At 41.2% G+C, this 17,308-nt stretch overlaps 1 protein-coding gene across 12 annotated transcripts in view; it reads left to right on the top strand.

Annotated features, from left to right (window-relative positions):
- The window catches only part of KIAA1217 (KIAA1217 ortholog), a 253,350-nt gene that overhangs the window by 204,482 nt on the left and 31,560 nt on the right, over window positions 1–17,308 (top strand). For all 12 annotated transcript variants that reach the window (XM_024215983.2, XM_024215987.2, XM_024215992.2 and 9 more), the window contains 3 exons: window positions 1,379–1,548; window positions 10,518–10,693; window positions 17,035–17,165. In XM_024215983.2, the coding sequence (XP_024071751.1) occupies window positions 1,379–1,548; window positions 10,518–10,693; window positions 17,035–17,165 (477 nt within the window). The remainder of the gene's footprint in view (window positions 1–1,378; window positions 1,549–10,517; window positions 10,694–17,034; window positions 17,166–17,308) is intronic.

Genomic DNA, 17,308 nt, shown 5'->3' on the forward strand with positions numbered 1-17,308 from the left:
AAAGAAAATTACTATGCATGTAAAAAGAACTGGCCTAACTTTGATGCTTGATCAAGGAATAATGTTTTGTTAAGAACATAGTTTCACAGCTTTCTGTGATGGTTTTAAAAATCATGTGTAGAGTCCTGCACAACCAGTGCTGGTTTTAAATGCAATTCTGTGTACAGATAGCAATCGAAGATGAGGGGATGGGCAGATTAGTGGGGGCAGCATACAGTTGGATAGTGTCTGTTGTGCCACCATTTTATTTTTGGTTTGGGAATATGGTGCTTACTCTTCTTATACTTTTTAAGAATAGGGTGACCAGAGAGCAGATGTGAAAAATCAGGACAAGGGGTGGGGGCATAATAGGTTTCTATATAAGACAAAGCCCCAAATATCGGGACTGTCCCTATAAAATTGGGACATCTGGTCACCCTTTTTAAGAATAAGCCTGTGGAGTTGCTAGCTGGGAACATGTAACTAGTCATTGAGTAGCTGACCAAGATGTTTTCCTGTTCTCATTTTCCACATACCTGTGTGCTTGGTTAAATCTCTTTCCCATGCTAATCAGTCAACAAATAGGTAGTGCAGGATCTTTGTGTACTGATCAAGTCAGTCTCAGATGGCCCCTACATAGGGTGGGCATTGCCACATCCCCAGAATACTGGATACTCCGATACTTCCAGGAATTGCATCGGTCCCCCACCCCCATCAGCATGACCTTGCATGCATGGTCACGCTGCATGAAGGATGCCATTTTGAAGAGCATGCTGCCTCATCTCCAGCAGCATGACCGCATGTGGTCATGCTGGAGGGCAGAGTAGCGAGCTCTTCAAAATGGCATTGTCCATTCATGATCCAACACAAAACCGTGTCCAGTTTTATTTCTGTACCAGACAGAGGACAAAATGATATTTTTTAAAAAGGCCAAATTCATCTGGCTTAAAGCTGGATGAATGGCCTGCCTAACCCTACACTACAATTTTAGCCATGTTGGGAGGGCCCAGTTAGAACATAGCTATCTCCAAACCTGGATCCAGCACAGTTCTGTTTGGTAGGGAATGGTCCAGTGGGTGGTCAGTATGACTTGCAGTTACAGTTAATCTCCCATCTATACTATAAAATGGAACCATGTAGTAACCAGTCTGGGGTAACCAGATCCTCTGACATGGCTGAAGTTGCAACACAGTTAGGCCCTCAGATATCTCACTGCAAAGTTGTGTATTGGTTGCAGAAATCACAGCTACTTGATAGATAATGAGCACTGAAGTCTGAAATTAGCTATCTTCATCCATTTAAGATACAAGCTGAATCTGCTGTGCTCATAGTGGGGAGGAAAATGCATCTGGACCTTCACTTTTCGTAAACTAAAGAGTTTTGCTGGCATTACTTGCAGGAGCTGCTCACATGTCTGGTGGAAAGAATTCATTAGCAGCTACTGACTCAACTACCATCATCAATCACCCTGCACCCGTTGGCTCCCCAGCAATGCAAGTCAGCCTACATGATATGAGATGCAATGTGTCAGACCTTCGGCTGCAGCTGCGTCAGATGAAGCAGCTACAGGTATGGTCACATCCCTTAATTTGCATGAGCACATGTCCCGGTTTTGAAAGCCTTTTCCTGTGGATTAGAGTGTAAGACATTGTGCCTTTCAAAGCCTTTTCTTACTTCTGCTGCTTGTGTAAGTGTTGTTTTAAGTACTGCAGCTATAGAGAAAAAGGAAAAGCAAAAGGCACAAAGACACAGGTACAAACCGTTATAACTCATGCACCTTTCACAAGAAAAGTATCTCGCTTGATAGTATTGGTCAGAGCCAGAAAAATAACTTCCTGCCTATTATTAGTAGTTATTAATTCAATATTTATAATACAGTAGTGTCAAAAGTCTCCAGGTAGATCAGGTCCCCATTGTGCCATACATAAACATGTATGAAGACACAATCTCTGCCCTACTAAAGAGCTTATCATCTAGTAGTTTTCACCCTCCTGAATGAACACTTCAGATGTGAGGAAGCCAAATAATAATTTTGGGTCTGTGAATGAGATGTACAATTTTTAGACCAAAAGTAGGTGGCAACCTCCTCTAGGACAAAAAGAAAAAGAATCATGTAGTAGGAGCTAAGAAGACTGTTTCTGTTATAGTATGTCTGTATTTCACTAATGTTTTCATGACCTACACAGTGTCAGCACTTCAGAGACAATGAGAAACAATTTGAGAGAGATTCTCAAATGTTACTGATGGCTGCAGATTTCAGTTCAGAAGTCCTAGCAGGCTATATGACACACACACTCATTGTACAGTATGTAAATACATACTGCTCACCCCAAACACTGTGGAAATATTTGTACAGTTCTTCAGTCCTTTGCCTAACTGGAAGTTGAAGGACAAATGCGGCATATATATATTAGATAAATATTTCATCACAGGAAATGTAAAATTTATTCTTGTAAATCAATCTGGATAGAGGAACAGCCAGCTAACATTCTACCATACAGGACACCCCACCTTGAAAGTGACCTCAAATCTTTTGCAATTCTGGTATATTATTATGAAACAGAGTGATATTAGCACAGATTAGAATACACAGTATGCTCTGCCTTTTGCCCTCTTACCTAGACCGGAAGTGTAGTATTGGTGACTACTAACTAAAGAGGGAACAGGAGGGTCAGATTAATAATAGTAAAGAAAGTGCGCCTGTGAATGAAAAGGCGGTCCTATATCCTTTGCTCAGCTTGCTGGAGAGGAGGAGATGGGATCAGGCAGGTGATCTTGTGTATGCTGCTATATCCATGTGCTTACTTTTTCATTTAGGCTTGAATAAATCCCTGGAAAACAAATGCATTTTAATATATTTCTTAATAGTGTTGCCCACCTATATCCAGATATCAACCTATCTTGTATACCGACCTGGATGTTCTGTTACACTTCACAGTCTCTCTCCCAGGAAGTAAATTTGCATTATTCTAGCATATATGTACCTTCCAGGGCAGCCTCTGAGAAAGGTTTCTAGGACTCCGCAGCCATTTATGACAAGTTACCCCCTCCATTTATTTCAGTGCAGTTCTCTTAATGGTCACTCCGGTAGTGACTGGGCATATTAACAATCCTGGGAGACCCTGTGTTTGAGATGTCCTATATGCTATTCACATAGACTATTTTAAAATTACTATAATGGGAGATTCTCTGTCATAAGTTCACGGAATGCATCAGTTTTTTCCCTCATGTTCTTTAAACAGAGCTAACAGTTTTTCAGACAGATACTGGTTTAACCCAAAGAGGCACCCTCTGTTTACAGATCACACTTCTGTCTGAAAAGACATCAAAGGAAAAAAGCATTTTTCTCCCGTTTGTTTAGTTCATACATTTGACAGCACTTTGTGTTTTGTCAGTTTCGCTATTTCTGCTGTACAGTCAGTCAGTTTCTTCTGTTGTTTGTGAGTCTTTCACACAGCAACAGAAAAAGAAATAATTCTGAAGGATTAGAAAAAATAATATTTATTTGTATTACCAGAGCTCCTAGGAGCCCCAGTCATGACCAGGATCCCATTGTGCGAGGCACTGTACAAACACAGAACAAAAAGACAGTCCCTGCTCCCAAGAGCTTACCATCTGACAAGCACAAAAATTGGCATGTTGACTCAGGGACAGATGCAGTACTTGTAACAATTTTTTTTTTTTAATTGGCACACGATCAACTCAGAATCTAGTTTTCAAGGTACCATTAATTAACATAATGGAATCCTAGAGATCGGAAATGAAAAAGACCCATTAGTTCACACAAGCCTTGTGTAATGGGGTCTACAAACCCCATACTGAACATAGGCGGGGTGGTAGTGAGGAGAGTCTGACCTATTTACAAGCAAGCATCTTGATCACAACCCCATGCAGCTGCCAGAGCTGCCAATCATGGAGGCAGGCTCCCCCCCCCCCCCCCCCCCCCAGCTGTGACTGATAGAGGAAACAAGGCCTGCTGTAAAGGGAGAGTGCAGAGAAGGAAAAGGAGCAGAAAGGTGGCGACAGCTCTGCACCCAGGCTGTCTTCAAGAAAACAGCCAGGAGACTGCAAGTCCAAAAAGTGAAGGCCAAACAGACTTAATTGAAGGTGAGGATCCAGGACTGACCTGAGAGAGCAGACTAAGGAGGGTGAGTCAGGAGAAGCTGAGACCACTCAAGAGATGGTGACAACTTGTCTATGCTGGCAGAACTATCCAGTGCTAACAGTTACTGCTAGCAGCAAGTTTAGCCACAGGCAAACTGATGTCAGAGCTGTGCCAGCCCACTGATTAGGGATTAGTTATCATTAATGAATGGTGATTTTTGTATCAAAGGTTGACTAAAGTCAGATATTTTTCCTACTACCGCAGTATCTTCTTCCACTAAGGGACTGATTTTTCAGAACTGCTCAGCAACTTCAGTTCCGATAGATGTCCAAGGGTCTGCAGCTGCTCAGCGCCCCTGAAAACCAGGCTGTATTCTGCAAGTAGTTACACTGAACTATTGTTATAATAGTGGTAAGAGGAACAGAAGGATTTCTATCATCGATGCCAGGAAATGAACTATAACCAGAGCCTGGATCCTATTGTATCTGTTGCCTCAATGACTCGAACAACAAACAAGCTTATAATTACATAGAGTGGTTCACTCTGCTCCCCTAGAATAGTGGCACTGACAGTAATCAGAACATCTATAGAACAGGTCTAAAAAGTACTTTAGACTATGGCAGGCCAACTTGTTCATTACAATATAAAGCATTGTTGGCTCATTTGTATGTTGTGATCTCTTTCCCTCCACCTCCATGCCTGCCTTCAGAGAATTTATTTCATGCATCCTGTTTAAAAAGAAAAACATTACTAAGCTACAGGGAGTGAGTGTGTGTGTGTGTGTGTGTGTATGTGTGTGTGTGTGTTTTCCTTCAGTATATTTGTTACATGCAGGGAAACGAGTCCTGCAAAAAAGTTCAATGACACTAGTGTCGTTATAGTGGTATATGGTACTCACTAGAATAGTATCACAAGTATAAAATTGAATTACAAATTCAAATATGCTTTCAGCTGTGTTATAAAAGTGGCGAAACTGTGTGAAATCTGTGCTTGGCAGCAAACTACAGTAATTCGATAATTAAATCATATGAAAGTCCCAAGCTGTAGCTAAATCCTATTTGTGGATGTGCCTTTCATTTTTGGAGCTGATGTGCTGAAATATACCTCGACATAGATGCAGCCTGGGGTGGATCCAGGGGGTGTTTCAGTAGAAGGCTGCAGTTATCTCGTGTGGGTTCTCCTCCTGCTAATTCCTAGTGCATTGGCAGCCTGGGGCACAAAGAAAGCCTGGGCTAGCAGCAGAAACTCCCCAGCAAGAGCCAAGAGCGGCAGCAGCAGTGCAGGGGCTGAGGCCTGGCTGGTCCTCTTGGTCCAGATGCTGGCAGGGAGGACCAACCCCACCTGGACAAAAGGTGTCAGCAGCCTCTCGAACTGTGAGGGATGGAGGAAGAAGAGCAGCATGAGCAGGGGAAGGGCCCATATGTGGGAACAGCCACAGCAATCCCCATGTCCTTGAGGATGTCAAACTGTACACCTGTAACTTGACCTGTGGCCTTTATTTATTTATTTATTTTTACAAACTGGTGGTTTGTTCCAACCTCCATTTTCTATCACAGACCTTCTGCCACCAGACCTGTTCTCTTCACTCTCCGTGCTCCTCTCCATCCTTCCCTCCCGCGTCCCCTTCTCCTCAGGGTCTGTTGTCTTCTTCCTTCTCTCCTGATCCTTTGAGTCTAACTCATCCCCTCCAGCCATTCCCCTCATCCCACCTCTGCCCTCCACACTATTTAAAAAGAAACAAAACCTGTGTGATATAATCCAAAGAGCTATATTAAAAGAACATGAAGTTTGTGAGATCAAAAGTTAGGAAGTGCCAGAATTCAGGTCCCCATGCAACCTTAATGTTCTTTTAACATGTTTTTTTAAAATGTAATTTCCAAAGTTTTTTTTTTAAAAAGCAAACTTGAAATACAGGAATTCTTTCATGTGGCCCCATATTGAGCCCCAGCTTGGGGCATCAGGAGGATTCAGAACCACAGCATAGACCTCTACTGCTTGAGCTAATGGAGTACCTGTTAGAGCCAGCCACTAGAGCGGGATGAGAAATATACTTAGCCAGTGGGTTTCAAAGGTGCTTGCTGACAGCAGAGGAATGTAGAGACTTGGGATTCGTGTTCAGTTCCAGGTTTTGGAGGGGAGTGTGCTGTAGTGGCTATAAACTATTCTGCCCCTGTGCCCATAGCCTGTCTCTGTCTCACTCTGCTCCTATCCATAGAGCCCTGCGTGGATTACAAAATTTATATCTGCGCATATAAATCTTGTATCCATGCAGGGCTCTGCATAGCCAACCCCCCATTCCTTGGCTCATGTCCTTTTCTTCTTTGCACCTATCAACTCCTTCCCCTTCTGTGGCTCCAGTCCCATTCCCCTTCTGCATGTATGTATTCGCTCCCTCTCCTAGTTTCTACCCGCCCACCCCCGTGCCTATCCCTCCCCCTACACTCCAGCTTCTGCTTCTCATTTCTTCTGCTCTTATTGACTCCATCACCACTTAGTTCCTTCCTCCCTCCCCCTTTGCTCCAACACCCTATCCTCTGGCTCCTGCAACCTCCCCTCCCTCTCTCCCCCCATTTACTCCTTTCTTACTCCTCTGCATTCAGATCACATGTTTCTTCCTTCTCCTCTTCGCTGCCTGGGCACCAGCCATGGGAACATTGAGAGCGCAAAGGAGAGGCTCTCAGTTTCTGTGTGCAGTGCCACTGCTGTCCCTAGTAGTCAGGATGAGCAATTGCAGAGAAAGTCTTGGGGCAAGTCTACATTACAAAATTAATTTGACCTAAGTTACGTCGACATACAGCCACTGCAGTAATTGAATCAGTTTTATAGGTCCACACTACACTCCTTGTGTCAGCGGTGCACAGCCTCACTAGAAGCGCTGTCAGTGTGGGGCATCGTGGGACAGTTTCTGAAAGGCAGCTGAAGTCAATGGAAGAAATGCAGTGTCTACAACGACACTGCATCGACCTAACTACATCAACTTAAGCACTATGCCTCTTGTGGCGGTGGTGTTTAGTCGATGTAGTGGGCGAGTTACATCCGCGGGAGACATTTCAGTGTAGATGCTTACAGAGTTAAGTAGACGTAAGCTGCCTTATGTCGACCTAACTGTGTAATGTAGACCATGCTTTGATCAGCCCCTGCAGCTCTGGGATCATGAGTCATGATCTGGGATCTGAGTCATGCTCAGAGCAGACTCTAACAAGTTTCTACTGTGTGTGACCTGAGATTTTTCAGTGGTTTATTACTTGGTCAAATTTTAGATAGGTTTTCACAAAGATAGTTAAAGACACATCAGTGGCACCAACGTGACCCCTCCAGCCAAATTTAAAGACCCCGGCCTGAAGCATAAAGGTGCTAGAGCTTCTCAACAAAACAGCTGTAAGAATTTTTGTTTAAGGAGGCCCAAATAATTTATTTTCTCTAATCTTGTTCTCAGAAATGGCTGCACTATTTTAGCTGGAACTTTCCATTAAATAAATTAATTAATAGGTTCAGCCTGAGGCAGACATCCGGCATGGGAAACTGCAGCCGCAGTGGTAAAAGACTGTCAAAGTTATAAGCAACTGAAAACAGGATCTCATAATGGGAAGTATTGGGCAGCCTTAACAAGCGGTGTCACTACCTGTGTCACCTGTAATAATAATAAAAAATATGAAACATAACATGACATGTGCCTTCCATTGCCCTTATCGTTTTGCTTTTATCATTAAGGCAATGTGATCTAGTGCACTTTGACTCCAGAGACATGGATTCTGTTCCTGACTTTGCCACTGGCCTGCTGGGTGACTTGGGCATGTCAGGTCACCTCTGTTCCTCAGTTCCCATATCTGTAAGATGATGGTTATCTCTTTTGTTAAGTTCTTTGAGACCTATGGTAAAAAGTGCTATATAAGAGGTATTATATATAGGCTATATATAGTTATTTATTTATTTATGTTACCCTTCCTTGACCTCTGCTCCGACCTCAGGGTTCAAATATGTATGTATATGAGCTATAAATAAAGAGAAAAGTTCCCAAGTCCAGATGCCTTGCACCACAGCATATTTGTGTGTCTCAAACTACCGTGCTGGCCTACATTAATGTAAATCAAAACACTGATCCCACACTGAGCGATTACATATACAAAATGCCTTTTAAATGATTTGGTATGGAATTTAGCAGCTGCAAACTTTTAGAATTCCATACAATTTAAAAAAAAAAGAGGAACATTTCCCAGCTTTTCTGACTAACCTTGCAGCTGTTGCCTTCGGCTCTGTTTTTCCTCCCGCAGTTTTGAAATAGCGCCTACTGCCTATCACAGCCTAAACACACTGGACACCCAGAGCCTTATCACTAAAGAGCTAACTTTCCTCTCAGTGTGCATCCCAATAATGTTAATGGGGAGGTAGGAGTGCACAGTAGAGGACAGATTAGATAATTCAAATCTGGAAAGCCAGAAGCAATGTATTGACTTGTCTATTTAGTTCCTTCACTGACTGGAAAGATGAACAGTGACGTAACAGGCCTTTTCTATTTCTGATTTCTATTTTCCTTGTTACAATCTTCCTAAATCAGCTTCTGAGGTGGTTTTGTTGCCTTGAAAATCCACTTGCATCTTTACCATCTTTGCAAGACTGGGTGACTATTCCCAGGCATTTTAGGCAGCAGCATTTTTTTTCAAGTTATACTGTTAATGCTCTTATGAAAACTGTTGTGTTTTTGTTCAGTAAGGTGGAAATCCAGATAGGGTTTGGGAATAAAATTTTGAAGTCAGTGGGAAGTGCTTAAGTCACTAGACTCCTAAGACGCTTACGCACTTTTGAACATTTTACCCAGTATCTAGAACATTGCTAGGATCACAGAATCATTCTCATGCCTACACAGATCCTAAATGTGCTAACTGGACAGAGCCTCACTCACTACTTTTCATGTTGTGACATTAATAAAACTGAAAGACCCTAGCCATGGAAAGTTGGTAATATCAGGCCTTCCAGGGGGCTGTTACACTTGGAATTCTATTTGTAATAGTGTTGAGAAATGTTTACTGCTGAGACAGAAGATAATGCCCCAGTATTGAACCTAAAAATAGATACTTCATCTCCTCTCCCCAGCACTCCATGCCCAATGAAGAGCGGTTGGAACTTCTTAAACATACTTGTGAAAGAGTATATAAAAAGTGTTCAGCTCACTGGGAATATAGGAGGAACTTGCTCAGTGCCTATATACGAGTCACCCAGGGCCTTTGTAATTTGCAACAACAAAAATAGAAGATTTTTACTTGTAGTGTGGAAAATTACATCTTAAAGAGCAGCTCTACTCTAAAAGACGCGCTCTCTTTCAAGGAAAAGGTGATAGGTTTGCAAGTAAAAAGATGTTTTTTTAACTGTCAGCCCGGCAAGCTCATCCTGGGCAGTACAGCCAAGGTGGGTTCTTTCCTTTTCCACTAATGAAGATTCTCCAGGCCAAAGAAGGGATTTAATGATATCTGTGCACTCTGATTATCTTCCGATTATGATCTCAGTGACACCTGTGGATTCCCAGTGCCTTCAAACCATTTTGTACAAGTGTAACTGATTGGCCCTGTAGGTAAAATTCAGTGCACAATTAATGCACAAGTAGAAGTACAATCCAGTTCACGCTCTCCTAACTGTTTTGGCTCTGCAAGGTTAACAGGAATAAAAGATATTACAACTTACATTGCCCACTAAAGTGAGAAGGTCTGTGGCTGAGTATGTGCAGATAGCAGATCTCTGGAGAAAGAAGGTCTCCTTTTTAAATAGTCACTTTTTAGAGAAAACCCACATTTTAAAAGTCTCTTTGTTGTTGATGTATATTGCAAATTAGTTATACGTCTTTCATTCCATCACATTGAGTGGTGTATGCACTGCTTGCAACACTGAGAAGTGACCCTCAAAGAATGGCATTATGTTTCAGCTTTCACACTACTTTTCATGATATTTTCAAATGATGGTCCAGCAAGTTTAGTGACAGACTAGTAAGAGGCATATACAGAAGGGAATCATGCCCTTTAGAGTGACAGCTCCCAAAGGAGCAGCTGCACTCTTATTACACACACAAGGCAGGAAGCTCATCACTGATATTTTATACAACACCTTCTAATGTCACATTGAATGGTCTAGAAAGGTTTCAGTCCCTACAGAAGTATGTGGTGAAATTGGTGCCAGACATAGTACATTATAATGAAGTCTACACATTCTGTTTGTCAGCTTGCTGCTGTAAGTCAGACACACGCTTTAGAAGTTAATGGAATTTGTGCTCTTTCCCCCCTTCTCCTTGACATAACATTTATGGATAAAGTTAAGGGGGGAGGGAGTATGTTCATTCAGCTGTAGGGCTGTTTATCCAAACCTATTTCTGAGAGCTGCAATGTGTTCAGTTGCCAGGGATGTTAGTCAGGCAGGAAAATTGAAGTTGATTTCTTTTGTGCAACAGCTGCAGAACCAGGAGATGCTGAGGGCAATGATGAAGAAAGCTGAGCTGGAAATCAATGGCAAAGTGATTGAAACAGTGAAGAGGCTGGAGGATCCTGTGCAGCGACAGCGCATCCTGGTGGAGCAAGAAAGGCAGAAATACCTCCACGAAGAGGAAAAGATTGTGAAGAAGTTATGGTGGGTGGGAAAACCTCTCATAGTGCTTTGAGCTTGTTTGTTGTTCATGCTTGGCTTTTTCCTTTATAGAATATTGACTTCACTGTGGGACTGCTCATGTGGGTAAGTGCTACTTAGCATGCACGCCTTTTTTTCCTTTACATAATTCCATGCACTCTCACAGGCTGAGAGAGAGCAGGGAGAGTCTGAGTGTGGTTGCAGAATTATATCTAAGTACAGCTGGGCAGAGAACAGATTTTGTGGTTTACTGGCACTACTGAAAAAGCGAGGGGGGAGGGGAAGATTCATTTTGGGACAAAGCAAAACTCATTTTTTTTGAAATTTTTAAAAAATCAAGTCAGAAAAAATTGTTTTGAGTTGAATGAAATATTTCATTTAGATTTCAACCATTTTAAAACATTTGGTTGGTTTTTAAATAAAGTTTCAAGGAAATTTTGAAACAATAATTCATTTTGAACCAAAAATCAGAATATTTCATTTTTAAAATGTCCGAGCAAACCATTTCAATTTTTTTAGCCTTTTTTAAACTGAAACAATTTGGCAAAATCAACACAAATTCTCAAAAAACATTGGTGTCACCAAATCTGCATTTTCCACCAAAAAAAAATTCAATCAGCTCTATTTCTAAGTGACCATACATTGTGCAAATCAGTGGCCTCTAATTGTGTGAGGGTTCTTAGCTAAGTGATGATGGTTAGGTTCTGTCTTCAGAACTCCCCATCCATATGCCCACAACAAACATGACCCCTCAATTTCAGACACTGTCTATTGCCTCCATATACCCAGATATTAAATAAGGTTTAATTGTAAATGGAAAGAATAGGAGGGACTAAATTTTCTTCAAGAGAGAAAAAGGTGCAGTGGGAGATAATATTCTTAGAGTTAAATACTGTATAGAGACAGTGTTCCATAGTGCATGCTAGGATATCTCATGGAATGGGCACTGATAATATGGGATGTGGGGGACTTGAAAAGGAAAAATAAAGGTTAATTAAAATAAATTATGTCAGTTATGTTAGTTCAGGGAAATTCTATGGCCTGTGTTATACAGGAGGTCAGACTAGATGATCTTAATGATCCCTTCTGGCCTTGGAATCTATGAGTGTTCCTCTTACCATTGTCTGCTGGGATCTTCCATGCACGCCCCTACATTTAGAAGAGTATTTGCAGGATGCCGTAATTGAAGACTATGTAGAAGAGGCTTCTTTCTCAATTCTTTGGCTTACTGAGATTGACGATGGCCAGTGATTTAGTGCAGCTCTGATTTTGAAAATGTGATGCAATTGGGATCTAGCTAAAAAAAAAAATCAGTAAATGGTCTAAATAATTCTAACACTGCGATTTTGTAAGATACTATTTAATTAATTAGTTTTTATTGCTGATCCAAATGTATATCTGGCCACATCTGAAAAATTGCTCCTTTATGTACAGAGAAACTTTATAATCAGCTTCTCACTGCAAACATTAATCATGGTACTCTACCATACCAGCAGTTCTGATATTTATAAACAAAGAGGGAAAGCAATCTTCTGTGTTAATATATGTGCTGTCAAATGACTCAGATTTACTACAAAAGTATCACACCTGTGATTATAAAGGATAATATTAATCTAGGAATTTGTGTTTTCTCTGCAAGATTGTGAATTTACAGTATTATATACTGGTGGATATTGTTATAAACTAGCTCACAATCCTAATTGAACTACAGACAGTGCTGTCCCCCACCACTGTCCTGTTCATCAGTTTATTCACACACTGTGTATTAGCTAAGACTGTGTACACTCTGGGGCTGGAGTTCTCTTATGTCTACACTGCAATTAGACACCCATGGCTGGCCCATGCCAACTTACTCAGGCTCCCCGGGGCTCAGGCTAAGGGGCTGTTTAATTGCGGTGTAGACATTCAGGCTTGGGACCCTCCCACCTCACAGGGTCCTAGAGCCTGGGCTCCAGACTGAGCCTGAATATCTACACTGCAGCTAAGTATCCCCTTAGACCGAACCCTGTGAGCCCAAGTCAGCTGGCACAGGCTGGCCACAGTTTTTAAATTGCAGAGTAGAGATACCCTTTGTGTTCTTTGTTCATAATAGTGCCTAGATGAACTTAGTGGTGCTATCAGGACATACACCATAAAATTACAGAAAAAGGTTAACATTCTATATAGAAGCTTTCCATCTGACACTACTTCAGACCTATAAAGTAAATGCACAGTAACAGGACATGAAAATTATCATTTCTCAGACTTTTAATCATTGCCCTTTTGACCTCTTCCAAATCATAGTCCTACAGACTTTCCTCATCAGAATCAAGGAGTTTCAGGGATTCAGCTACATTTGTAAAAATGCATTAATTGCCTAAAGGAACAGAGGGAAAAACTCTTCCAGCTTTTCTGATTCTTGGTTTAACTCTCCTCTCTGCTACTTCAAGGAATATTTCCAGTTGGAAAAACAAAAAGCATAGCAATTTCATATTACAAGTGAAGGAGATTTCTACAAACCAATTTAAATCAAATTCACTACTAGTATGTTTCTGTTGGCATCTGTAGACCTGTGCCAATTTATGTCAGAAGAGGATTGGGACTTCAATTTCATCTCAGAGAATAGAGATATCCAATGAAGTCCAGGGAGATCTCTTAGACAGTCTGCCTTGAAGGGACTCCATGTAAACCCGATCATTTTGCATTCCTGATTATTGTACTTTCAGGCAGAAGTTTTTAATAAATTATATTGGATCTAAGCCAAAGATACAATACCTTTTTTGGATGTCAGTTACCAAATACCAGCCTCAAAGCTTGCTAGATACCAAAGGCAAATTGGGATAATATGATATGTCAGTCACACTTTAAGTGAAGGATACATTTATAAATATGTTATGAAAAGCTAATATATGATTAATAGAGGTGATAAGCATATTACAGACATGAGTCGTATGTGTTAGAAGCACATGAATAGAAGGTGTTGTAGTTGGTTATAAGCCATAGTAATAAGCAACCTATTTATAAACTATTTATAAATTGTGATAGCCAGAAAGCACAGATGCATCCAGTAAAAATGCATTAGTTACCAGTGCTTTACGTGGTAAAACTACAATGCATGGTATGCCGTACATATTGTACAAAGTTCTCTCTAAGAGCTAGAACACAAACTATAGGTGAAAGCTGACAGCACTTCTAATAACAGTAAAATAGAATAATTGTGCCCCTTCTGGAAAATTTCAAACAGACATAAAAATAAAGTACTCAGATTATTTTTTTAAAGTAAGATTTCAGAATCAGAATTTAATACTAGTATTTATGATTGTACAATAATTTTGAAGAACACTAGCAATTCTGCGTTGCCTAGGAGCATCCTGCATCTGTAGTTGGAGTAGGTGTCATCAGCATTGCTGAATAGCCTCTCGGATTCTCTGCCTTCAATAGGCAGGTTTTCTAGGAAAAAAAATCATATTTGCATAATCAGGACATCTGGTTTCCATCAGCCTGCAAGGTGGCAATCCTTAGCATTGTGAGTGCTGACAAAATGTCCTCTTCTCTGCGTTCTCATTAACTGTAGACTGAGAATCAGTATTTTCTCCCAGCGTTCCACACACTTGTCAAATTGGAACTAGGGGTGCTGCTGCATCTCCCTGGCTTGAAGTGGTTTCCATCATACACAGGGTTTGTATGGCTTATTTGGTTCAATGGATCTCAGCACTCCCACTATAAAAATTGTTCCAGCATCCCTGCATTTGGTATGAATATATTATTTCAAACCAGATATAACAATATATTTAAAATATATTCTAAATTTCCCTGTTATGTTCAAATGTTTAGTATAATGTGTAATTGCAGTTAGAAAAAACTTTTATATGTTACTATCTGGTGTAACCCACATTTTCATACCGAAGTCTGGAAAGAACTCTCTCTTTGTGAACAGAAGTGAGACAGACACCATCCCCTGCTATTTAGATGTCTCCCTTATCCCTGTCTATGTGACAGTGTCCCTTACATACCAAAAGATGATTGTCCTGCTCCATGCCTCCTACTATCTCCCCATTCAAGCCAGGAGCCAATTCAAAGTTCTGGTCCTAATTTTGAGGTCTACAGCAGGTTAGGGCCCAGATTTCCGAGAAGCTGCTTTTCTTTCTCAGAGACAGCTGGGTGTATCAGGGCCATTGAAGCCATTGTTCTCCAAGATGAAGTTCACAGATACTCGTGACAGAGCTATCGATGGTCCTTGGTTGTGGAGCAACCTCCTACCATAGGGTATGGGCTCACAGCAACGTTTTCTGGGCTTGATGATGGAAAGCTGATGTTTTTTTGCAAAATCCTTCCTGTGTTGGCTCTGTTCTTCGGATATTATCCTGCTGTTTGTGTCTTCTTTATTGTGAAGGCAAATGTAGGAGAAGTAGATATGTGTTATAGCTGTTTTAAATTCGACTGCCTCATTCCCTGTAAAAGCAGAAGAATATCGTTCAGTTGGTGCCACCTAGTGGCCCCTTTTGCGATTTCTCCTCCCTGTGTTAATAAGCGAGATGTTTTCTCTCATCTGCATTTGTATTGGGAGACCTTCCAGACTGGTGGTCCTAAAGTGGGATCACTCAGCTTAGGTGTGCCTTATTCACATCTGCTCCATTCTGGCACGCAGGCAGATTGCAATAACACAAATCCTTCTCTTCAGTTCTTTGTAAACAGGGTTTTTGTACATTTCAGACCCTGCCTGCTCACAAGGAGCAAGTAAACCCTTCTTGGGGATAATGAGCTCTAGTCAGCTCTCAGCATCTCAAATGTGACTAAAGCACAGCACTGCCCTAATGTAGAATCCAAAGAGCGTGCAACTGGTGGGAGAGATGGGGGGGGGGTGAGGTAATATTTTGTATTGGCTGACTTCTGATGGTGAAAGAGACAAGCTTTCGCGCTACACAGAGCTCTCTTCTTCAGGTCGCTACAACAGCACTGCAAACAACTGGTGGGAGGCATTCATCGGTGTCAGCTATATAACAAAGGTTGGGTGCTGACTGGATGGAAGTTAAGAGGAGCACTGTGAAATTCACACACTGTATTCGCTCCCCATAGCCTGCCCCAAGGATTAGTCCTTAGTGTAGAGATATTGTGGAGCAAAGACATGCATTTATAAGGGCAGAGTGCAGGACACAGGTGTTGGAGTCCCCAAAAGCTGCTATTTGTTCTTTGGCTTTCCATAATTAATTAGTTGGGCTGCTTATGCCTTTTTCAATCTGTTGGCAATTTCCTTACCCTTTTCTTGACAACTGAACAGTGTAATATGGCTCTCTTATATCTATCTAGGTTTTTATATCATGCCCATCACTGTGATATCTGAGTGCCTGGCTGTCACATACAATCACCGATTGTTGTTGTTATTACCTAGCTCTTAAATAGCACTTGTTATCCATAGATCTCAAAGTGATTTACAAAAGAGGCAAGTATCATTAGCCCCATTTTACAAATGGAGAAACTGAGGCATGGATAGATTAATGCTGAATTCAACACATCTGTGTCCACTCCTGTTTCTGAATTGTCCAAGAGCAGCTTATGATTTTCTCAGATATAATTTGGTATTTGCTATTATGTGACAAATCGTTTGTACAAATAGCCTTGGTCTGTGGATTGTTAACGAGCCGTTTGTTGCATGTATTTGATAGTCAAGCTCTGGTGTCAGTTTTAATTGGACATGTAAATCATATACTGTTATTCCTGTGGCTGAATGGATGCGTGTAACTCTTAGACTCAGGATTCAGATGTGATTACTTACATGTATCAGTTCAATGAATTCAGGATATTCTCTAGTATTAACATAAGATTTGCTGTTTCTGAGAATATTCCTGCTAGTAAACTCATTAGCTAAAATATTCACTGAAAGTGGTCACAAAAAGGGGGGTAGGGGGATGGAGGCAGGTTTTTATTAGAACAAATATTCATGACTTGGGGGGTGGGGATTGTGTGTTTGTTCTGAGGTAGTCACACAGTGCTACAGCTTATGTTTGTCATTTGTGCCCCCTGGTGTCAGGGCAGCTTATTCATATGGTGGCCTGTTCCTTGCAAAATCTCTCATAACATGTGCTGCCTCTGTGTATTTTATTATCCTCAGCATATTCCAAAACCCCAGTGTGTTGAGAGGAAGTTGCCCTGCTGGGAAGCTGGAGTTCTAGCTCTCTCACACACCCTCTTTTTAGGCACTCATTGTTATTTTCAGTATCAAGCTAGTAAGGGGTCAGTAGCAGTTTTTAAGGTGCTGTGATATTTCTGGTCCAGATTTGTCCATTCGATTCCAACTATTTTCACAAAACAAAACTCTAATATGGAAGTTCAGTTCAAGTTCTATTTCTGCTTGTTTTTTTAAACAGTGAGCTAGAAGCATTTGTTGAAGAGCTGAAGAAGGACTCTACTGCCACCAACAAGACACTGTCGTTGAAAGATGTTGAAGATGGGGCTTTTCTTCTGCGGCAAGTAGGAGAAGCTGTCGCCACCCTCAAAGGTGTAGTTTTCCCTTTTATTTTTGGTTTGATTGTTCTAACACTTGGGAGTGATGTAGGTTTGCGTCTTGATCTGACAATTGATCTTTGCCTTCTTAAAAAAATCAATTAAAGGTCTTGGGGGTCTGAGTGTGTGATCTCTGTG

This window comes from Terrapene carolina, unplaced genomic scaffold, assembly GCF_002925995.2.
Source record: "Terrapene carolina triunguis isolate 2854851 unplaced genomic scaffold, T_m_triunguis-2.0 Scaffold84, whole genome shotgun sequence".
NCBI lineage: Eukaryota > Metazoa > Chordata > Testudines > Emydidae > Terrapene > Terrapene triunguis.